This window comes from Lepidochelys kempii, chromosome 2 (assembly GCF_965140265.1).
Source record: "Lepidochelys kempii isolate rLepKem1 chromosome 2, rLepKem1.hap2, whole genome shotgun sequence".
NCBI lineage: Eukaryota > Metazoa > Chordata > Testudines > Cheloniidae > Lepidochelys > Lepidochelys kempii.
The window spans coordinates 79,178,610-79,203,490 of record NC_133257.1 but is presented as its reverse complement, the minus strand read 5'-3'; the positions used below and the strand labels follow the sequence as shown (position 1 = coordinate 79,203,490).

The window sequence follows — 24,881 nt, the reverse complement described above, 5'->3', positions numbered from 1 at the left end:
TTCAGAGCTGAATTCCTGATTCTGCAAATGGCTTGAAGCAACAGCTCAAAGGTATGAGCTACCACATATCTGAATGTGTGTTAACTCTGAATGCTAATGATGGCACATTAAATATGAACACTATTGACTAGCCAACTTCTGATAATTTTAGTAAAACTATTCAGCTACCAGTTATCCAACAATACAAAATTACCTCTCAAGCAGTCTCTCATGTGCCTAACACCCCAACAATCCTCTACTGCTTCTCTTGACAACTTGTACACTGCAATTGTTTTGTTATACAAAACGTCTATTGTATTGTACTGGAAACTGCAAGAAAAATAAACCAAGTTTGACATAAATATAAACACTACAATGAATACTTTGCTGATTGTGCTGTTCATTTTATATTTACTTCAACTGTTTTAATTTGCTGCAGTGGAGTACCACTGAATTTAGATTCAGCTTGCCATGGAGGGCACTGGGTCTTGGCCCATAAAGATGTCACCAAAGAAAATTTTAAAATGAAAGACTTCCACATTCTTACAAGAATAATGATATCAAAAGGTCTTTTGATATCAAACTTTTTATTATGAATTTATACTATAAAAACAGCAATAAATCCCAAACCCAATAACCCAATTTTTACCTCTCATGTAACTACAACATTACATACAACTCACACACTATTCTCCATTTCACAAATGAATACAAATGGCTAACGAAGCACCCTGGTGAGAGGGTTGCATAACAGCTACCACAACCACTCCACTCCACCACACCATCATCACACCTATTCTATTAACAAGAGTACTTTTATATAAGATGTGCCCACTAGTGTAAGTGCAGGATTGTATTAAAACCTTCAGACAACGTTCTTCTGCTATGCCCACAACCATGCATTTTAATTTAAAAAAAAAGTTATTTTGTAAAATGCTATCTACTCTGACCCAGGCAAAACAAAATAGCCCAACAGAATCCCACGAAATAAGGATTCCATTAAGTTGGGTTTTTATTTTGTTTTTTTAATAAGACTCGGATGGCGATCAATTTAGCTCACAGCATGGTCATTTTAAACAAAAACAAAACAATCTAATGGAAAACTTTGGAGTTCATTTTCAGGAAACAAAGATTATATATTGAGGATTTTCAGAATTTGTGAGGAGGAAAATAAGAAGTGTAGTTCAATCCTTGCATGATAGGAAAAAACTTCAAACATAATTTTCATTGTGCTTTATAACAGAAAAACAGACACCTTCATATCCCCTGCAGCGATCCTTAGCAGGGAATTGGAGCACAGACTTCATTACAGAGTATTGATCTTATTAAACAACAGGCTCTGAATTTATTGATCAATTCTAACTAAACCCCTTACTGTTTGCTAGGCCATGCATGATGTGCAGTTCTGGATTACTAAACAAATGAGCAACACAACACTGTTTTCCCCCTTGGTCAAACAGTATTTTTTTTACAGTACATAAGAAAAGTTACGACTGACCTACTAGCAAACAGCACAGTTGTAGCCACGTCAGCCCCATGTCAAAAGCTTGTCTCTCTGACCAACAAAAGTTGGTCCAATAAAAGATACTACCTCACCCACCTTGTCTCTCTAGCAAATACTAGCAAACAGCATACAGTATTAAAACTAGAGTTATTCTGCACTCTGCCTCTGTTACTATACAAAATGTACAGTAATATCTGAAAGTTCATACTAACCTTAAAGGGGTACTAACATTAAATATTCAGAGCCCATATAGTTTTTGCTACTTGAAATCTTATTTTAAAATGGGGTTCCAAGATTAAGATACCATTTTGTTCATTTTCATTTTTATTTAAGGGAAACAAGAATTTCTATCCTGATAGTCAATACACTTGGCTTTAATTTAAAAAGAAACTGGAACAAAATGCAGATTCACATTACAGTGGGTGATGGGACGCCTGCCCCACACTGCGCTCTAAGGGGTTAATAGCGTCCTTGGGAGACTGCGCAGAAGGAGCCAATCAAAGAGGGGCAGCCAATCATGGTCGGGCTGGCCCATTAAGAAGGGCTGCAGAGCAAAGCAGTTTCAGTCACTCTTTGGAGCTTGAGGAGGGAGGAGGACTGGCTGCCTTGCAGGCTGAAGGTAGCAAGCACCCCAGACAGAGCAGTGCTGCAGGCAGAGACCTGGGGAGCTAAAGGCAGCTTCTGGTGGGCTGCAGGGATCTGCTGGCTGAGGTCCTGAGGCAAGGACAAAGAGGGTGCTGGGGCCATGGGGAAGTGGGCCAGGGAAAGGTATTGAGAGGTTGGAGGGGACACAGCATGTGGCTGCTATCTACAGGGTCCCTGGACTGGGACCTGAAATAGTGGGTGGGCCAGGTTCTGCCCCTCCCCTGCCATGCCACTGAGGAAGTGGCCAGACAATTGGCTGCAGAAGACACTGAAGGAAGTGGCTGGACAGCGGACTCTTACACTGTCCCCTGGAAGAGGAGAGCACAGAGTGCGGCACAGCCGGACGACCATGTCATGAAGAGGAAGCCATGGTCCTGGGAGTGATGTGAGTCCCCAGAGCAGAAGTGACAGCAGTGAGGCACCATCAGAAGAGGGCACACTGGTGAGAAGAACTAACCCCCATGACAGCCTGCAGGAGGCGCTGCAGTGGTGAGTCGCACCCCGTCACACATTGCAAAGCCCTGATCCTGCAAAGCAAGGCCCACATAAAGCATTGTGATCTGTGTGGTTGCACCACACCACCAAATGGAGCCCTGCTGACTTCAATACCTGTCTGAATCACAATGTAGGCTATCAAGACATAAGGGTCAAAGATCCCGTTGCAGAACTCTGTTCTAAAAATCACATCCATTGTTTGTAGTTTTGTCACAATTGTAATTTGCTTATAAGTAAAAGTCTCTTCAAAACCAGGAATCTCTGGTTTTACTTTTGTTGGGGAGGCTGTGTAACATATCTAAGGCATGGGGTTTGTTTTTGTTTTAAAAATCAAAAGAATACTTCTAAAGAAAACCCCCTTAAGCAGTTAAACATGATCTTTGACTCTGTAGCTATTTAAGAAGAACAAAATAGAGAAAAAGAGAATTTGGAAACCAAATATATTGTCACATGAAAATAACTTTTTAATTAAAGGAAAATAATGCATTTTATTAACATAAGATATATGCAGAGGTCCTGGAACAATCTGTATAGTGGGGGTGCTGAGAGCCATTAAACCAAACTTTACATATGATGGAAAGCCAGGGGGTGTGGCAGCAGTCCCAGCTCCCTTAGTTCCAGAACCTATGGCTATATGCATGAAATATTTGATTAAGGTAAATAAGTAAACAAGGTTTGAATAAAATAGACTTAATATAGTTGGAAATGGTGGTAAAGTAGCATTATAAACTTGACTGAGTCAATGTATAAATAAGGATGTGAGTCGTTGACTTTCAATGTTACTACTTTATATGAATGCAGGGCTCATGAAAAAAGTGCTGAACTGATAGTTCTGGAGATTGATAAAACAGAAAATTTTGGAAACACTTTTTCCAAGCTACCCCATGTACCTTAACTCTGACTTGGATGGAGTCCTTCCAGTTGAGAACAATTACTTGTGACTCCCTTTTACTTGTTTTCTGCTCTAGCAAGTTTAACAATTAGTGCTGCAGCCTTTACTCCAGTGTTTTTCAAAGTTTGGGTCACGACCCAGTACTGGGTCGCAGCATAAAAGGCACTGGGTCGCCTTGCTCAGCACCCAGGGACCCTAGCAGCTCTGGTCAAAGCACCACCGACCAGGACATTAACAGTCCCATTGGCGGTGCTGCCCAGCTAAGGCAGGCTAGTGCCTACCTGTTCCAACACCGTGCTGCACCCCGGAAGTGGCCAGCAGTGGGTTCAGCTTCTAGGCAGGGGGGCCACGGGGCTCCGTGCGCTGCCCCCACACTGAGCACCGGCTCCGCACTCTCATTGGCTGAGGGCACTGCCTGTGTGCGAGAGCCGCGCAGAGCCACTTGCGCACCTCCACCTAGGAGCCAGACCTGTTGCTGGCCGCTTCCAGGGCACAGCGTGGTCTGGGGTGCCAGGACAGGTGGGAAGCCTGCCTCTGCACCTCAGCTGCGCCGCTGACCGGGAACCGCCAGAGTTAGCCTGTGCCCCAACCCATGCCCCAATCCCCTGCCCCATCCCTGAGCCCCCCAAACCCGGAACCTCTTCCTGCACCGCAAACCCCTCATCCCTGGCCCCAGCCTAGAGCCTGCACCCCCAGCCCAGAGCCCTGCCCCCCGAGCCCAGAGCCTCCTCCCATACCCTGAACCCCTCATTCCCGGCCCCACCCCATATCCCTCACCTCCGCATCCCAACCCTCTGCCCCAGCCCTGCCCCCCTCCCACCCCCCAAACCTCTCATCCCCAGCTCCGCTGGGTCATGGGCATCAACAATTTTCTTCATCTGGGTCCCCAGAAAAAAGTTTGAAAAGCACTGCTTTACTCTATCCTGAAACCCTTAGTCGTGTGAGTGAGCCTTACTCACATATGTGATCCCACTTCCCACGCAACTCAGTTATACTACTAAATGTAAGGATTAGTCATCTAATTCATGGATGGTGGCTTGTGTGACATAGACACATATCTACCAGAAACTGGATTGAGACCAGCACATTTTTTTCACAATAGGCTACTGAGGAGTCATCAGTTAGTAAGTCCTTTCATATACAACTGACAGACTGAATTTGAACTAGTGACCTAGAAGTGAAAGGCTGTATTCCCCATTACCAATCTCTTGAGAACTGAATTAATCAATTTTATAAAAGCAAGTGTGTGCACTCCAGCACTATATTATTAAGTAAGAAAGGAAAGTGTTGTTCTTTGAGTATAAGGGCATATGCTCAGTAAGAGAACTACAGATTTTGGTTGGCATTATTATTTCTACAGTGCCAAAAAGCGTGCTTGTTGCTTTGCAGTCTATAGACACACTATCCCCTTTTTGAAGAGCTTGGAAGTCTAAAAAATAAGCATAACATTGCATGTTAATTCTAACAATAATAAGCAAACTATAATAAATGGGTTTGACAAAGACACTTTATAAGAATTGTTTATAAAAATATGTTCCAAATAGCTTACTACTTTGAAAGCTGTGTTGAATGACAAATGCAATGGGCTTCAAATCAAAGGGGGAGGGGGACATGATTAATGATTAGTTGCTATCCTCATGCACTCACACTTTTATCTGTCCAACAAACATAATGTGCATATGAATAAGGAAAGATTGAAGATCGTTACTAAACTACCAACATGCCAATGACTCTTTCAGAGCAGAGTAGGACTGAACAGGGATTTTTTTTAATTGAAATCCAAATTTTAGTTGCAAGAGCTTTATTTATCTTTTGCACAACAGTTTCCCCTTACTCTATTTATTCTGAGGGTGTTCTGTGGAAAACAACTATACATTAAATTGTAAGATTCAAAAGCAGTGTTCCTTCTGCAATGCAAAACCTCAGAACAAATATCAGATGACATTTTAAGTGTCACGTTTCTTTTTGCGTTATGTCTACAGTTATTGTAGTAATTACTCCATATGCAGGCTATACAACATCATTAGATAGTAAAATTTGCATTCTATTTTATTTTTATTCTATTTTTATTCCCATTGATTTCGGTGGGGCTTTGGATCAAACCCTATTGGGCAGAACCAGTAGATAAGCTCTGGGGAAGCAAACAAAAAAAACTCAAACCCCGATCTCTATATTTGATTTTTTAGTGATGCTTAACAACCACCCATTAGTCAAAGACAGGTTTTTGTAACCTTTTCATTAGCCCATTTTAAAGCAACAACTTGATTTAGATCCAATGCTATTATTAACAGACACCTCACTGAAAATGACCAAGAATTATATTTTTCAATTTTGACAGAGGTATGCTAAAGGCATAAACCAAAAGTATATTTGGATGTTTTGCCTCCATTTGATTGCTAGTTTACTTGTATTTGAATATCAGTTTTCCAGCTAATTAGAGAACATCACTGATCCCCTTACAGAAAAAGTAGCATTTCACTATTAACTGCAGTGCCAATGCCTTTACAGACAGGCTTCAAATATTATCTGCATCTGCACTGAAATAAAATTAGTATATATATTTCAGATTTTTAACTGCACAGAATCCAATTTTTAAACACGTTTGTATTAAACACATCCTATTGCTTCTGTCAGCTTTTCTGTGACAAATTATGCCTTTCAAAGATTTTTGTCCTTTTAAAACCACACTAATCTTAAAACACACATACAGCTTGAAAATGCTGCCTGTCTGTGGCAAGTAGGAATCTTTCATAGGCTAGTGTCATTAAGGTCTTCATTTAAAAACAAAAAAGAAAATGTAGTCCTTATGGTTACAAGGTAATACTGCACACAAGGAACAACTTCCTTATGCAAATAAGGCTTAAGTTTGCAGGTGGACAGCTCCAGAATCTGTGTCACTGCTCAGAGCTTTTCCAAACTGCTGCAAATGGAAAACTGAAGTTACTGTTCCTACTCAGAACCTTGTGGGCAACAGAGAAACTGACAAGAATCAGGTCAATTTCATTCTGCTGACCCTCTACTAAGAGCTAGCTCTCTCCCCTCTCACCAGCCATGCCACCAGAGAAAGTGATCCCAGCCCAGTGATGGACTAGGTGCCTTGGTTCTCAGAGATTACCAGCAGCCAGACTCAGGAAGTAATGGAATTGGTTACTGCCATTTGCAACAGAGTTGAGAACTATGGGCTTAATCCTCCACATAATGTCATGTACAGCTGAGAACTGACAGGGAGCAAATCGTATCTTCCAAATCCTCAGATACCCAGGCCTGGCATAAATTGTAGCTGCAGGAGGACAGCTTTAAATGATAGTGCTGGCAGAAGACCTCCTGCCAACAGAGAATCCGCCATAGTGGAGTCTCCCTCTGCCATGCCCTCTTCCCCTCTTCTCTTCCCTCACCTCCCTCTTTTCCCCAGTAAGACGACTCCCCTTTTGCTGCATGGTGCACCTCTAGCAGCGGCAGCAGTAGCGAGAGAGGAAGAGGCCACAGGAGACAGAACAGCTGCCTCTGTCAGCTTTACACTGGCTGAAGCGTCCCCTGACAGAGGGGAAGTTCTCCAACGGAAATCTCTAGCTGGTGTAATTTCACTTTGTGCTGTATAAGGGCTGGATCCTCTTTCTGTTCCTATTAGCCAGCAAGGGACCATTAAGATGATCCAACCTTTGGATCGCCTGAACTTGGTTAGGACCCTCACTACCAGAAGTTCTGGCAAGAAGATGAAACATCAAGTTTTCCTTCACAGGGGACAGAGAAGATGGCCTTCACCAACTCTGATCTCTTTTCAGCATTAGAGGCAGATGACGGGTGGCATTTTGTTCAGGGGTATGACAGGGTGCTAGCTGTAATACCCTGGTCACTAAGATTGCTACTCCATGGAGAGGACTACAGGCTCAGCTGAAAGCAGTTAACCACCTTCTGTTGGGGGGATTACAAGCACGGACTGGTCATTACTAGGCTATTGACACAATTGGCAGTAACTGGGAGGTGGGAGGAACAGGTAGCAGGTGAGAGGAGCTCAGTGAATGAGCTGTGTGGAAAGCTTCTGATGCAGTATGCCTGTGTCATGTTCTGCTTCCAAAAGAACTGTGGAATAAAAGGTACATGTCGTGAAAGGGAAACAGCCTGTGTATGTTTATGACCACCAGGCAATGGGAACAAGGCAAGGCAGTGTGGCACAGAGGGTAGCTGAAGAAGGGCCCTGTGACAAGGTGACTGATGAACAGCTGAACTTTTGGGATCTCCCTTTGGAAGAAGATCTGTTGTAGCACTCTTTGTCTGGGGACTATTTCTGACAGTCCATCACAGTCCATTGCTTAGCCTGTCTGCAATAGTTCTTTTCCCTTCCTGCCACATGAATGGCAGATATACATGCCTGTAGCATCCTGTGTTGCTGCAGAACGTATAGCAGCATTCTGTACCAGTTGTAGTTTTATCAGCGTTGATGTTTTCACGCGGAGGTAGACTGCACTACTGTCATAAATATAAAGGGAATGATAAACACCTTTAAATCCCTCCTGGCCAGAGGAAAAACCCTTTCACCTGTAAAGGGTTAAGAAGCTAAGACAACCTCGCTGGCACCTGACCAAAATGACCAACAAGGAGACCAGATACTTTCAAAGCTATGGGCGGGGGCGGGGACACAAAGATTCTCTCTGTCTGTGTTGCTTTTGCCGGGACCAGAGCAGGAATGCAGGTCAGAACTCCTGTAAAAAGTCAGTAAGCAATCTAGTTAGATATGCGTTAGATTCTGTTTTGTTTAAATGGCTGATAAAATGAGTTGTGCTGAATGGAATGTATATTCCTGTTTTTGTGTCTTTTTGTAACTTAAGGTTTAGCCTAGAAGGAGTCTCTATGTTTTGAATCTGCTTACCCTGTAAGGTATTTACCATCCTGATTTTACATAGGTGATTCTTTTACTTTAATTAAAATTCTTCCTTTAAGAACCTGATTGCTTTTTCATTGTTCTTAAGATCCAAGGGTTTGGGTCTGTGTTCATCTTTGCAAACTGGTGAGGATTTTTAATCAAACCTTCCCCAGGAAAGGGGGTGTAGGGCTTGGGGAGATTTTGTGGAGAAAGAAGTTTCCAAGTGGGCTCTTTCCCTGTTATATTTGTTAGATGTTTGGTGGTGGCAGCAATAAAGTCCAAGGGCAAAAGGTAAAATAGTTTGTACCTTGGGGAAGTTTTAACCTAAGCTGGTAAAAATAAGCTTGGGGGGTTTTCATGCAGGTCCCCCCATCTGTACCCTAGAGTTCAGAGTGAGGAAGGAACCTTGACAACTACTATGATCTAGATGAGAAGTGCTGAAAGTATGTATTACTGAAGCCAGGTCATCAGCAGCAGTGACAAGCAGCAGTTTTTTAGCTAGTTCTTACAGACACTACTATGCGAAAGCTTAGCTTCAGTACAGAGTCCAGAACTGCAGACTGACAATGATTTGTGGCTGTGCATCCTTAATCAGTGGAGGCCACACTATGGCTGGAAGTTCTTCAAACTATTTCTCTTCTATTTACAAGTAAACTTCCATCTTGTTAGGGTTCAGCTTCAACCAGCTATTCTTTATGCATTTGCTGATCTTAGCCAGATACTGGGATAATGAGGTCTCCACGCAGTTATTATAGGTTGAAAAAAAATGGGACAGGTAAGTGCATATTATCATCATATGAATCCGTGAAGTCCCCCCAGGTTCTCCTAGTGGATATATGTAAATATTAAATAGGTCTAGGAAGACACTTGAGTCTTGTGAGTCTCTACAAGCGAGGGGTGGTGCAATTCTCATCATTACCTTCTTAGTGCCTCTTTCCCAGAAAGAGTTAACTCATTGTAGTGAGTTTCCTTGGAGCCCTGCTACTTCTTGCAGAATGGATAACAATACCTTCTGAGTGACTGTACTGAATGCTGGGAAGAAGTCCAGGAATATTAAGGACAATTCCCTCTTTAAATGGGGTGTGAACAACCTCAGTCTAAAGAGGACTCAATCGATCAGGGCTCTTCTTTTGCCTCCCTGCCTAAGCTACTTGGCCATGGGTCTTCAAGGTCACTCTCTGAAGGTCACTCACCTAAGTCAATGGCAAATCACACTTTGATCCTGCATCTTGTAAGTCAGTGGGAAAGTCATTAAAACTGAGCACATTCATAGTTAAAGCTACCATTCTGCTTTTTACTCTGCCGACAGTACTCTAGTTGGCTCTGTAATACACACTTCTTTATGCTCTATCCACTATATAAAAAGACACATTAAAATCATTTTAAAAGGCCACAATCTACTTAAACACAAGTCATTATCTGAACAGTACCACTATCTAAACATACTGTAACTGAGATACTAAAGAAAGTGTGTTTCCTCCGTTTGTTTACTTTTACATTTGACAACATTTTGTCTAGTCAGTTTCCCTGTATTGTCAGTCAGTCTTCCCTGTTTGTGCTGTCCAAAAAACCCATACAAGGGAGAGAAAAACATTTTAAAAATAAGAGTGTGATTGTAAAACCCCAAGAACTGGCAGGGGAGGCTCAGCCAAGTGTCCTACCTGAAACTACTTTTTACATTTTTTAAAAAATAACTAAAATGTCAAGTTGTCAGTATCTCTTCTAAGGTTGCCTATGCAATCTTTACTCTGTCGCAGACAGTGTATGCATTACAACGTATTCTTTAATTACATGGTTATATAAATATATTTCCATAGGAAATAAACTGGATAGTGATCTGTGACTGAAGCAGCTGAATTATATATTTTACTTTCATTGATCAATGAATGGCCCCAGTCTCATTCATTACACCAAGTCCATTCAATATAAGTGACAAAATACGGCCTCCGTTATAGCAGTGTAAATTCAAAGTCTCCAGCTTTCAAAAGATTTACTCCATATTTACATTTTGGAATCTGCAATCGCATCTTGGCCCAAAAATCAGACACTGAGCTAGGCAACCTGTTTCATTCAGTACGTATTGTCTGTGTATTGACATCCTGAGCCCTAATCATGATAGTAAGTTAAGCACATGCATACGTGTTTGCAGGATCAGGCACTGACTGAGGTAGGATCCTGTGGTAACTGTGTGTAAAACTGCATCACAAGGCATATGTAAAAGGAAATCATCAAAATATGTGCAACCACAATATTAACACTGCTTTACATATGCATGCTTTTCTCTTCAACCTTACTTTTTTGTTAACATTGCTTTTTGTATGGAGTTTCCTAGTTTTTCTTTTTAAGGAAAACTTGTAAAACAAAAATTTCATAATGTGAAACTATATGATAGATAGCAACAGAATATGGTGGCCTGTACAACATGTGCATTTCTACAGAATCCTTGCCTCTAATCTGTGAATTAGGCATAGTAACACAAATTCATCTCTGGTATAACTCCATAGAAGACACTGAAATGACACCAAGAATGAATTTGGCTCACTGCATAGAGTTGAAGTCACAGTGGCTCAAAATAACTTTGTATTTGTTGATTGATGTCAAGAACTTTAACACAGTATTATTTAATTTAGTCATCAAGTATTTAGCTACTACTGGAAATCAGTTCTATTTAGTATGTTAATATGTTCTGCAATACAGGATATTTCCCTATAATATCAGTTCAATAGGAAGCTTTTGTAAGTTTGTCTCCTGGGTTGTTAGAAAGATGACAAGTCAACAAAAGATGCCATTGTAGTTCTAAATGATAGAAGGGAATGTATAATTACACACACAATGTGAAAATCAACAGGGTTTCACGTAGGAATTATGTGAATACATACTCACTTGCATTTTTGTTCTGCAATTTCCAATACAATGGCCCTTTCTAATTTATTTTTAAAGTTTGTTTTTTAATTGGAGGCCTCCATAACTAAATTCCCCCCTTTTAGGGCCAAATCCTCAGCTTTGTGTGCTCTGGCCCCTGTGCAAAACTCTGGCATAGCCATAGCCCTCCCATATAGAGAGATGATAGCGGAAGAATGCTGCATTTCAGTGATCCCAGGAGGTGTAATGGTCCTTTGAGAGCTATTACCAGATGGCATAGTTTAGAGCAGCCCTAAGGCTGCTCTAAATGACATTGGAAATGGTGTAAAACTGGCCTTAAGATCACAGTCAGAAACAACTCCTTTCCTGCTCCCTGTTGAGCTGTGCCCAGTAAGCCCTGGGCACAGCCAAGGATTCAGCCCTTATACTTAATATTTTCTTACATATGAAGAACACTGTATTTTAGATCTTTATAAGCATTTGTTCATACAGTTAAAGAGGAAATGAAATAACGTGAATGAAGTATTTCTCCCCACAAATAACTTCATCATAAGCAAAAGCACACTCTTACCTAGAATAAGAATTTACACATTCTAACAATACAGGATTTATATTTATTTCTCTATAAATGGATTTTCACCATATCAAAATGCATTATAAGCCACTGTACTGAAATTCAGGAACAGAAGTGTGATTTTGTTTTGTTTTGTTTTTTTGTTGGGGGGGGGGGTGTTTAACACGGTTAAACAAATACTTCTGTCTTTAGCCTCAGGTACTCCACAAGAGAAAAGGAAAACAAAGAATTTCTGATTGATATGACAATTGAAAACTCATTTGAAAACAGCATTTCATCTTTTCATATCCTCTCTTTATTTTCAGTATTTGCTTTTCTCCGTCAAGTAAATGTAACAAAATGAAACTGGAATATAGGGTTTAGAAAAGCTAAATGTTCAATATTTAAGCTTAAATTCAAATGGCAAAAAATATTTATTCAGAATTCAAGCTAGTAAGAGCTACTACATTACAGACATGAGCACTCCCTTGACAGTTTGGATGTATACACAGGACCAAATTTTAACCTTCATTACAACTAAAAGCCCCAGTGAAGACAATGGAATTTCATGAATTTAAATGAGAACTTAATTTTGACCCACTGTATATATATCCAAAATGTTGTATTTAATGACTATTATGTATCACATTTTATCTATATATTATTATTTTGATCAGTTATTAAAAGACAAAAATATGAATGAACAGTTTAACTAGAAATTTAAAGAAATTAAAATTGGACACCCTAACTTTAAATCAGATGTAAAAGTTTACAAAAACTGAAAAGCCAAAAAAAGATGCCGAGTTAATATAGATATTTTACAGCTGTTCAATAAGGTGAACAAATATTTTATACATACTCTAGGATATATTCTATATTTAACTGTGGTGCAGGGTGTGTGTAAGAAACCACATTACAATGGACAAGAAGGAAGTTCTGGCTTCAGAAAGGGAATATTTTGTTTTCTAGAGGTCAAGTGTTTGAGAATAAGTTAAAAGCTTTGAGAGGCTGCAGAAGGAGCGAGGGCACTCAGCCTCTCCAGCATTTGGGCTGCAGGGCAGGCAGAGAGCCATGGTTCTCTGCTGTTCAACCTCCCTCAGAAGCCTCTCTGCAGCTCCCAGCTGCCAGCATGGAAGGCTCTTGTCAATTTCATTTGCTGCCTGCAGGGTGAAAGCAAAACTGACAAGAGCCTACCAGACAGGCAGCCTCATTTTGATTTTCCTAATGGAAAACAGACATTTTTTGACAAAATTAAAATTCTCCCATGGACAATTTGGATTTTACAAAAAGGGAATTTCCTGTTGCAAAATTATTCTAACAGAAAAACTCCTGACGAGCTCTACTGTTAAGGTCTGATGGAACACAAAGAAACATAGTACATGCTACCGGCACAAGAGAATAATTGTTTACAGAAGGAAAGAGAAGCCTTAATAGAAGGGTTATTGGCTCTAATTTTAAGCACAGTATGAGGTGTTCTCTCTTCTAAAGTTACTGATGAGCAGTTTTGTTCACAGCATAAAAGACAATGCATATACACTTGCACCAAAAACAGCCAAGTAATCCCATTATCAAGATTACTGTAATCTCCGGCCCTTCGTGGGGAGCAGGAGGACACCAGGTCCTTCTAGATGACGGGTGACGCTGTACACTAGATGTCAGAGGCTCCAAATCATGGAGCAGGTCCTCAAGGAATCAATTCTGAAGCACTTAGAGGAGAGGAAAGTGATCAGGAACAGTCAGCATGGATTCACCAAGGGCAAGTCATGCCTGACTAATCTAATTGCCTTCTATGACGAGATAACTGGTTCTGTGGATGAAGGGAAAGCAGTGGACGTGTTGTTCCTTGACTTTAGCAAAGCTTTTGACACTGTCTCCCACAGTATTCTTGCCAGCAAGTTAAAGAAGTATGGGCCGGATGAATGGACTATAAGGTGGATAGAAAGCTGGCTAGATTGTCGGGCTCAACGGGTAATGATCAACGGCTCCATGTCTAGTTGGCAGCCGGTATCAAGTGGAGTGCCCCAAGGGTTGGTCCTGGGGCCGGTTTTGTTCATTATCTTCATAAATGATCTGGAGGATGGTGTGGATTGCACCCTCAGCAAGTTTGCAGATGACACTAAATTGGGAGGAGAGGTAGATACGCTGGAGGGTAGGGATAGGATACAGAGAGACCTAGACAAATTAGAGGATTGGGCCAAAAGAAATCTGATGAGGTTCAACAAGGACAAGTGCAGAGTCCTGCACTAAGGACGGAAGAATCCCATGCACCACTACAGACTAGGGACCGAATGGCTTGACAGCAGTTCTGCAGAAAAGGACCTAGGAGTTACAGTGGACGAGAAGCTGGATATGAGTCAACAGTGTGCCCTTGTTGCCAAGAAGGCCAATGGCATTTTGGGATGTATAAGTAGGGGCATTGCCAGCGGATCGAGGGACGTGATTGTTCCCCTCTATTCGACACTGGTGAGGCCTCATCTGGAGTACTGTGTCCAGTTCTGGGCCCCACACTACAAGAAGGATGTGGAAAAATTGGAAAGAGTCCAGCGGAGGGCAACAAAAATGATTAGGGGACTGGAACACATGAGTTATGAGGAGAGGCTGAGGGAACTGGGAATGTTTAGTCTACGGAAGAGAAGAATGAGGGGGGATTTGATAGCTGCTTTCAACTACCTGAAAGGGGGTTCCAAAGAAGATGGCTCTAGACTGTTCTCAGTGGTAGCAGATGACAGAACAAGGAGTAATGGTCTCAAGTTGCGGTGAGGGAGATTTAGGTTGGATATTAGGAAAAACTTTTTCACTAGGAGGGTGGTGAAACACTGGAATGCGTTACCTAGGGAGGCGGTGGAATCTCCTTCCTTCGAAGTTTTTAAGGTCAGGCTTGACAAAGCCCTGACTGGGATGATTTAATTGGGGATCGGTCCTGCTTTGAGCAGGGGGTTGGACTAGATGACCTCCTGAGGTCCCTTCCAACCCTGATATTCTATGATTCAAAATACTAGACATAGGGTCTAGCACCTAGTGAAACCCAACATACTCTACCAGCTGTCTCCAACTGCCATGCTCCTTTCAAGGTACCCAGACACCCTGCATCCCTGCCCTATTGTTGAATATGACCGAATGCCACAGACCCTTTCTCCTCTTCGCAGCCTATATCCTTCCAATCAGGAGCAAGAAGAGCACCAGATTTGCTATTAACAGTTCATGACACAGCCCCTCTGCTGACCTGTGACTGTTCAGCAAATTCATCATACTGCATTAGTGTTTGGTGGGGGAAAAATAAGTATAGGGCTGTTTATTTGCACTCCACTCCTTTACCTGATTGGTATACCTCCCCCTCATCCTGTTTGATATTTTTCATGGAGTGCCTAACAGTTGGGTTCCTTAAAGTAGCAAGAGGATCCTCTGCAGGCACCTTGGGAGAATATGGCTTTTCTTTCTCTGCCCGAGAGTCAGGTCAGGAAGAATGAAGGCTTGGGGGTCTCACAGGACATGTGATCATGTCACCTGGTACTGGAATCCATCTTAAACCTGGTGTTTTTCCATTTAGAAGGAGGGGTGGGGACTCAGAGACAAAAGATTCCTGCCTTGTGCCAAAGCTATATAAGGGGGTGGAACAGAACAAAGGAGGTTCCAGTCATGAGAAATCCCCTACTTACCACCTGAGCTGGAGCTAACAAGAACTATACCGGGGAAAGAATTGGGCCCAGACTAGGAAGGAGTCCAGTCTGTGAAAGAAGCTTATTGGAACATCTCTGAGGGTAAGATTTTATCTGTCATCTGTTTCTTAATGTTTTAGGCTTAGATTTGCGTGTTTTTGTTTTATTTTGCCTGGTAACTTACTTTGTTCTGTCTGTTATTATTTGGAACCACTTAAATCCTACTTTTTATACTTAATAAAATCGCTTTTGTTTATTATTGAACCCAGAGTAAATTATTAGTACGTGGGGGAGCAAACAGCTGTGCATCTCTCTCTATCAGTGTTATAGAGCGCGGTAAATTTATGAGTTTACCCTGCATAAGCTTTATACAGAGTGAAATGGATTTATTTGGGTCTGGATCCCATTGGGAGCTGGGTGTCTGGATGCTAGAGACAGGAGCACTTCTTAAGCTATTTTCAGTTACGTCTGCAGCTTTGGGGCACGTGGTTCAGATCCTGGATCTGTGTTAGAGCAGACTGGTGTGTCTGGCTCAACAAGGCAGGGTGCTGGAGGTCCAAACGGGCTCAGAGGTAGTCTCAGCACATCAGGTGACAGTCCCAAGGAGGTCTCCGTCACAGTAGGGTTCCTTAAAATAGCAAGAGGATCCTCTTCAGGCACCTTGGGAGAACGTGCCTTCTGTTTCTCTGCCTGAGATGGGAAGGCTGAGGAAGCAGTAGTAGAAAAATATACAGCTGGTGTTCCTTCAGCATCCAGGGGACTGAAGAAATTGCGTTAAGGAGTTCACTCCAACCCCAGTCTGAAAAGGAATGCATGACTGGCTGTTGAAATTCCAGGGGATCTCCAATTGGTTCATTTCTCAAGTTGCTAGAGTGATGGGAGCAGACCACATGGCCAGCAACCAACTGTCTTTATATTCATGATACCTCCATCTCCTATGTTTCCATTTCCAGCCTCCATAATATGGACCTCATACAGAGTCTGAGATAATGAGAGACATCAACAACAGAGAAGGAATTAGAAAGCCAGCCAACAGGCCCCAAGTAACAGGATTCTCCCAAAAAGAAAAGCCTCTTTCATGCCGCTGATCTACCATTCTCCAACCAGTTTGGTTTTTTTTTTAAATCAACATTTATATTTTCAGTAGTTCATTACAACTACGAAAAAAATCATGGAAATGCCAAAACAAAAAAGTCTTGTTAGTAACAGTTAAGGCTGTGAAGTGTTTGTACAAACAATATTTACCATTACACACATTTAAAAAACAAAACACTAAACCCCAGAATAATCATTAGCTATAATTAACTATACAATCCAGAACCCTACTTTAAAAGACGATTAATTAACATATACCTATAAACAAAGCTTTTCTGTGTAACACAGGCCTAAAAGTATAATTGGGTTCAAAAAAGATTTAGTTAAGTTAATGGAGGAGAGGTCCATCAGTGGCTATTAGCCAAGATGGTCAGGGATGCAACCCCATGCTCTGGGTATCCCTAAACTTCTGAATGCCAGAAGTTCGGACTGGATGACAGGAGATAGATCACTGGATACATTGCCCTGTTCTATTCATTCCCTCTGAAACATCTGGCACCTGCCACTGTTGGAAGAAAGGATACTGGTCTAGATGAACCATTGGTCTGACTCAGTATGGCTATTCTTATGATCTTAAAACAATCTTAACTCTGCCTTGTAATGATGTTCTGAAGAAGAAAGAAGAAACTGAGATAACCTTACCCATCCGTAATCATTGTTTCATCTCAGTGACCGACACTAAGATATCTTCTCCTTAACCATTCTGTAACTATGCCAGCTCTGAACATTATTATAAATATACAATCCACATAACAAATCTTGATTAGAAAAAGAACCCTCTTAGCACAAAACTTAGAGTACATGTGCAACAACAAGACTGACAAAAAATAAAATATCTTCATAAGCCCTACCACAGACTAATAGATCAAGCATCTGTAAATGTAGGGTCTGATTTTGCAAACATGACCCCAAATAATTTTACTCAGATGAATGACTTCAGTGGGAATGCAACTTTACTCACCTGTGTAATTGTTTGCAGGATAGACTCCTAAAGATTTAGCTAAACAAGCTAGAAATTTATTTGTAATAAACAAGATCCTAATTCTTTTTCTCACGCTAAACTAAAAAAAAAAAAGTTAATGTGACAAATCAGCATAAGAAAGGACTATTAATATTTAAAATCAAACTCCCTCCTTAACTTACCCTCTTTTGCCCCAAGAATTCCAAGGCATATGTTATGTCACCTAAATCACTGATTATACATCCTTGTAGCATGCAGGCACGAAGGGTCAAGACAAGGACAGAGTTGGCAGTAAATTAAAGGTAGAGTTTTATCTCTTTCTGGTTTTTGCTTTCATTTGTGTATATCAAACTTTTCAAGCTATTTTAACCTTTAACTTCCAAATTGGAATTGCTTCTGAACTGTTTCTAGGTTTTACTCTAGGTTTTACTACCCCACTTTTGCCCTCCAGTAAAGAAGTCCTACTAGCCAACAGATCACACAGACTCAAAAGAATCAATTTTTGAGTCTAGCCCCTGAAAGCCAGAGAATTGTCTTTAGAGAAGCTCTAGGGTGAATCTCTATCAAGAAAGCACACAGCTTTGTCTGCAGCTAAATCATAATAGGGATTAGGAGCGGAGTGAGGGGCTCTTTATACCATTTTGTTGCCACAGAGATTTCTAATTTTCTGCAAACATAGTAAGTTTGATTCTGAGCTAATTTACACTTATGTAAAGCCAGAGTAACTCCATCAAAATGACTGGAATAATAATGGTGTAAAACATTTGAGAGTGAGCACAAAATCAGCCCCCATATCTTCTGTTTACATTTAGGAGCCATTATGAATTAGGGCATAGTAGCATGACTGTACTGCATCTTGATCATAGGAATAAAGTAATTCTAAGATAAAATGACAGCTAAGATTCTTTAATCCTGCTGTGAACTTTAACTTGCAAATGAAAGAATGTTTACCCCCGGCCCCAAGGGGTATGAACTCAGACAGCTGACACAAGTGAAATGGAAATAAACAAGAGATGCTTGAGCCCATGCGCTGAGCTTATCGGAGCCTGCACCCCTAAACCCATGAGTTCCCATTGCTGCTGGCTCTAGAAGCTGCTGTAGAAACAGGGAAGGAAGACAGGTAACATTCAAGGAGCTAACTACCTACTCCTCTACCTTTAGAAAGAGGAGAGTGCAGGGTGAGGACAAACATAAGAGCTATGCTTTAAGCAGCAATTAGAAAACTCCCTGACCAAGAAGTTCCTATCTTTATTAAGCTCCCCACTGCAACACATCCTCTTGGGATTGTTTCTACTGCTCCTGGTGATCTGCATGCTTTTTGCAAAATATCCCATTGTGAGGCATCTGTTACATTCTGCCTCTTTTCCTGGACATGGTTGCCATCTGTGGCTTGGTGTCTTGCCACAGAAAGCATATGCAGTGAAAGCATGGAGTGGGTGCAGAGCTATGCAGCCATCTCTGCCTCTACTGTTCCTCTCTTCTCTTCTCCTCTCCTCTCCCCAGGCTATTCCCCGTGGTCCCCACACATCCCAGACTAGTTTGAGTTTCCTACAGGTTAGGAAACTCTGTATTAGAGGCACATCTGCTAGAAAATGTAAATATTTTTAAATATGAAACAAAAATTCAATATTGCAAATATCTCCCCACCACCTCTTTAGTACAGACTACAGGTGAAGGAACCTAGAAGTGGGGGGGAGGGGGGAAAACATACAGAAAGTACAAGACCCAGTGTGGTTCATTAGCTGTGGAACATCACCCAACATCCTGTACATTAAATGTCCATATATAATATTTTAAAACAGATTCCCTGTATCTGTTGTATCTTACTGAGTGTGCAACTGAAAGATCTCTCAGGCATGGCTCCCTATACAACATTCACATAAGTCTGACTTTTATTTAAATTTTGGGAGGGAGGGGAACATAATATTCTAAAAATACAAACCTTAAAGATGTTGGCTGTCTAACCATTAAGACAAAAGGGAAATAATGAAAAAAGTGTTAATTGTTTGGTCATTTTCTGAGTCAACATTTTCTATGAAAGAAAACAAAGACAGTGAGTGGTCATTGTCTATTTTACTTCTGGCAAAGAGGATAATAAAGCCTCTGTGAATGTGACATCAAAGTGCATAACCAAAAAAATCTTTAGTGCTCTCATTTCTGCAACCCTACAGGAAACCTATCATTACAGAGTGAATCTGAAGTAACTCCACTGATTTCAAAGGAGTTAGAGATATGAGACTATTTACTCGTGAGATCAGAATCAGATCCATATTTTTCTTTAGAAAGCAAATGTCATGCAACTATACTTAACTTCAATTGTCATCTCCATCTAGCTTAATAATCAGAAAATGGGCTTTTCACAACAATCATATTTCAAAATGAAAGTATAATTACATTTAAGTCAAAGCCACGCAATGATGGACTGTATGTTTGTGTATAATGGCAAATTATATACTTTTTAAGCATGTCAAAATTTTCAAAAGAATTAACCATTACAATAATTCTGTTGAGGAAGTTGTGGTAGGAAGACAAACTCCCCCAGGTCATTTTTCAACTAGTTTATGTTATCTCACAGATGTGATACATATTGTATGCATTGTACATTTTTTCAATTCCTACTTCCCTAAAACGTCACACATATTAATATCTTTCAAAGGAAGATTGGCTATATTGCTTCACACACTTAGTTAAAAAGTAAAAATCAGCAGCGTACTGACTGGCTCATGGAGCTGGTAATGAATGGGGAAGTCTTTCATCTGTATGGCACTGTCTCAAATCCCACTCAGATTAGTAGTGACAAAGTCATTACCATCAGATGGTTGATATGAAATGAGTTCAATATCTCAGTTCACTTCTTAATAGGACAGGTATCCAAACCATTTAAAAAAAAAATCAAAGGAAAAAGCTTTGTCAGAAGTTTCTGAGGAGGGCAAAGATCGAATGGCCAAGGAGACTGACCAGGGCAACGTAGGGAAGATTTCACTGTCTATGTGGTGTCTGTTTTATGCTTAACTAGAAGCATTCTGTCTTCAGTGCTTCTCAGCTGGAACCTTCCACAAGCACTTGTCTTCTTAAATTGTAGATTCTTCAGGGCAGGGACAATGCCATCTGTTGTGTTTGTACAGCACCTAGCACAGTGAGAACTGTGGGTGCTACTGTAAAATAAGCATTAAGTAATAAATAAAAATATAAACAATTCCCAGACGGGGGGAATAAAAAAAATCCCCACCTTTACTCAAACCACACTACCTCAATTTGGCAAAATATTTACTTCAATTTATTACATTAATTTCTAAGCTACCCTTTTAACAAAATAAAGTCTGAAATGGAGAGTGTTTAGTTGCTTGAAATAAAGCAGAAGAATACTTGAATAACTCAGTTTCTAATACATTAAAGTTAATCAATTATTTCTGCATTCAAATTTCCATTATAGTTATAAAAAACACAGAACAGGTCCGTAAAATATAATTATGGGGAGATACTGCTACATACAGTTTGCTAAATCAAGACTAATGCTTTTGTTTCAAGGATCCGTTTGTGTTTTAGCTTCCTTTAAGAAAGATCTTTTCATTTAAATGTCTTGATCTGTGAAGCCATATTCATATGGGAGAGAAACAATGAATGGAATTAAATTAGTCCTTATTTAAGATGTATTTGAAACTGCCTGAAACTAATCCTGTTGATCAGCTCCACAATTTCTAAATTAGCTAGAAAGCAATTTCTTTGATATTCACAAATTATAAAACAGCAAAATTAATGTGTATTTCTTGCATTTTAGACCATCTGCTAACCATTACTATTCCACTTAAATGTAACTATTGAGGTGCAATTTTATACACTAATAAATACTTAGGAAATATGCCACTTTGCATTCTCGAAAGAGAAACAACATCTGTATCTCCCCAAAAAAAATAGACATACAGAACTGCATATTAAAACTCCAGTCCAGAAGATACCTGGGCCCATGGAGAGTCCCACTAAGTTCAGTTAAATTCCGCATAGGCACCAGAGTCTGCACTTGCAGAGCTCATTGTGAGTTTAGGACTTTGTTAGCTTCATTCTGGGCTTTGTGCCATTTAGACATAGATCTGCGCTGGGGCGATGAAGAGCCACACTGCCCAACACGTAGCACTGGAGATACTCTGCCAGTGCACAGGGGAAGCAGGTACACTGCTACACCTCTTAAAGGAGTACAGCATACCCCCCTACATCCATGTGACTGGTAAACTCCACTGGCCAACGCATGGAACAGCGGAGCCATGACTCTGCCTTCTCTGTGCCTCTTCCCACCCACTTTGGAGCAAGGTGGGCCTTCAAAGGAATAGTAAGAGAACAGCCTCAGTGCTACGCTGATCACAAGGACTGCAGTTATTTATGACCCCTTTGTGGGTCAGGTAAAGTGGAAGGCTCTTATTCCCCATTCTCCCCATTGACCGTTCATGTAAGGGGCCTTTCTAGTAACACAGTGGGGACATATGCTAATAGTGCAATTACTGGGAGGTAATATATAAGAAATACAGTTCAGTATGAAGTCTTTGCTGAGGAGTACATTAGGACAGAGTCAAGGGAATATTTGCCAGAACTCACATATCTCCAAACTATTGTCAGTGGGAAGTTCACAAGTTACTGTTAAGGTCAACAAACTTTCCCTCAAGTCTCATTACAATAAGTTGAGAAAAAAATCAAGTAATATAGCTGAAATAAAAAAGGTCTTATTTAAGAAGCTTAAAAGAAGCCCTTGAGTCCAATTTATGTTCAAGATTATAGATAATAAGAAAACAGAATGTCTCTTCTAACAATACCATTGAGAAGAGGCTGTCCTTCGTTTAAACCCCTCGATATGACTGCATTGTAAACATCTTCGGGAAATCCAGTCTTGCATAATATGCCTTCAGAAGTTGCTTTTATTGGTGCCTGAAATGCAAGACAAAATGTATGTAATACTTGCAGTCCCATTCAGCTGAGAAACATTCCACTTGGCATAAACCCCGTTTTGTTACCACACCGTCTTTGTATCTAAATAGCTGCAGTTAGAACTCTGAGGGCAAAGGGTTAATCTTTTTGATAACTGGAATGGAGGGAACAAATCCCATTTGTCTCATAAGATCTAAATAATACACAATCTTGATTCCTCTAACAACTGAACATTTCAACTAAAACAGCCATTGAGACTGAAGTGGAATCACAGAGGGGACAAAAACATTCCTGGAAATAAACATTGCACAAAACTGATCACCAACTTTTTCAGACATGGATATGTTACTTTTGAGAGGAGAGATTTAACCATCAGTTTAAAATGTTTGGTTGTGGGTACTTTTCTGTGTCTGCATTCGCTCAATGGGTAAATAGCTGGGAGAAAAAAATCACAAGTGCAACATTTTAATTAGTTGAACCTATATTTAAACAGAGACCATAGAAAGGCCACATACTTCTACTACAATCACCTTCTATGTGAAAGAGAGAAGGAGATATTACTAAATCAGCATAACACGGCAATATATTAGCCACTGAAACTGAGTTTACTATCTCACTTCTAAAAATAAAGCCTTTTCCAAATCACATCATTTTCACAGTTTGAGAAAAATAACTTCCACAAAAGACATTTAAAATGGGTATTTTCACCTTTCTCCTTTATTTCCAAGCAGGTTTTAAAGTTAAAGAGTTAACCTATCGACTATGCATAGTCATCAGTAACTACATACAATTCTATGAGGCAAAGAACTAAAACGGTTTTCTGTTTGGTTCATTTTTTATATTAGTGGCACACATAGCAAAATTCTAGTTTACATGTGGCCAAATAACAGTGTATGGTTACAAATAGTCCTGCTGTTTAAGCCACAGTGGCCATCTTTTGTATGATCCTAGTACTTACTTTGTTTAAAATAATGTATCAAACAAAAGAAGCAGTGTTTGTGATCATAATGGAACACCATATTGGACTCCCCTTAGATGGTCTTGTGGGACTCAAACATATTCATACATTTTATGGCTCACAGGTCTTTTCACTCATTAGTGGGGATAAATGTACCAAAGTCTTTTTTTCCATTGGCACATATTGGTAGTCAGCATTCCAACTCCCATTACAAGAATTTTATCACTTGGAGAAATTCTTGAAGTGTTCAGCTGAGCCCACATCCAGCTGATCCTGGTTCATTTCAAGAGTTGTATCAGAACAGCAAATCTGTCAGCATACTGCAATTTTAATTTTAATTAACCTACCATCCATTTGTGAGGTAGTACATTTTATCAGAGTAAGCACCTGTAACAGGGCCCCTAGTTGTCAAGTGTGTCTGTGTCCAATTAACTTTAAACTGTGGACTGCATTTAATTGTAATTTAAAGTGCACCACAGATCTCTCAGCGATGTCAATTACTTACATGCTTTTTACACTTTATAGACAAAAATGCTTAAAACAAAATGTAAATGACAAAAGCATATATATAATTTAAGACTGCAAACAAAGTTATAACTCTAAGTTATGAGGGACCTGTACTGAACACTCAGCTAAGTATCAGATTTATAAATGATAAAAATGTTTAGAGTTTTTTTCAATATTGAAAAACTACTACATCAAAAATAATGACTGAATCTTCCTTTTTTCCCAGCTTTATAACACAACTAATAGTTTCATACAGCTTCCATAATTTAAAGAAAGAACTGTTTAAACTACTGTGCAAAGGTGATCTCAAAGCAAACGTGATAGGGAAAAAAGGGAAAAAATAGTCTTTTATGGTATCCGTGAAACAAATAAATCCAGAGTGGGCAATTGAGTAGATAACGGGATTTTTAAAAGTCTGCACTGATGTGCCTGGGAATCCTTCAGCCTTTCCAACAAGCTAGATGTACTGAACAACTCTTATAAAGTGAAACAATGCCCAATGAAACAAAGACTTCGGGACATGAATAAAGAGGCCTCTTTATTCCTTCATTTGCAAGCCCTCAATTTTATACAAAAACAAAAGACAGTACGCTGTTCCCAAAAACAGTTCATTGTAAACATTCTTTGGGAATAAAACCCCAAGGGGAGGCAGAATTCTAATGTTTAACAAAACCTGTGTTATGCATTTTCAATTAAATAAAGTCATAGCTTGAGCCATGGCAAGATCTGGGTCATTTCAAGTTCAGCCCAGGAGTATTAAAAATCGTTGCTGGGTTTACAAGATAATATCTCTCAGAAAAACAATCTGAACTAAAAGTATGAAATCTTATGATCAAGAAAATATTGAAATTTGTTTTCCTTCCCTTACTGTATGGCCCAAAAGCAAGAAAGAAAGGGAGATTATAAAACAAATTGTTGTAATTTACAGGGTTTTTTCTGTGACTAGCACAGTCCAGAAGACCAATTCAAGCAGAATATAATAACTGTACATTCATCCAC

The 24,881-nt window shown here is 40.1% G+C and overlaps 1 protein-coding gene across 2 annotated transcripts in view; it reads right to left on the bottom strand.

Annotated features, from left to right (window-relative positions):
• Positions 1 to 24,881, bottom strand: part of CDH2 (cadherin 2) — a 175,030-nt gene that overhangs the window by 138,053 nt on the left and 12,096 nt on the right. For both annotated transcript variants that reach the window (XM_073331332.1, XM_073331333.1), the window contains exon 2: positions 22,306 to 22,417. In XM_073331332.1, coding sequence (XP_073187433.1) covers positions 22,306 to 22,417 — 112 coding nt within the window. The remainder of the gene's footprint in view (positions 1 to 22,305; positions 22,418 to 24,881) is intronic.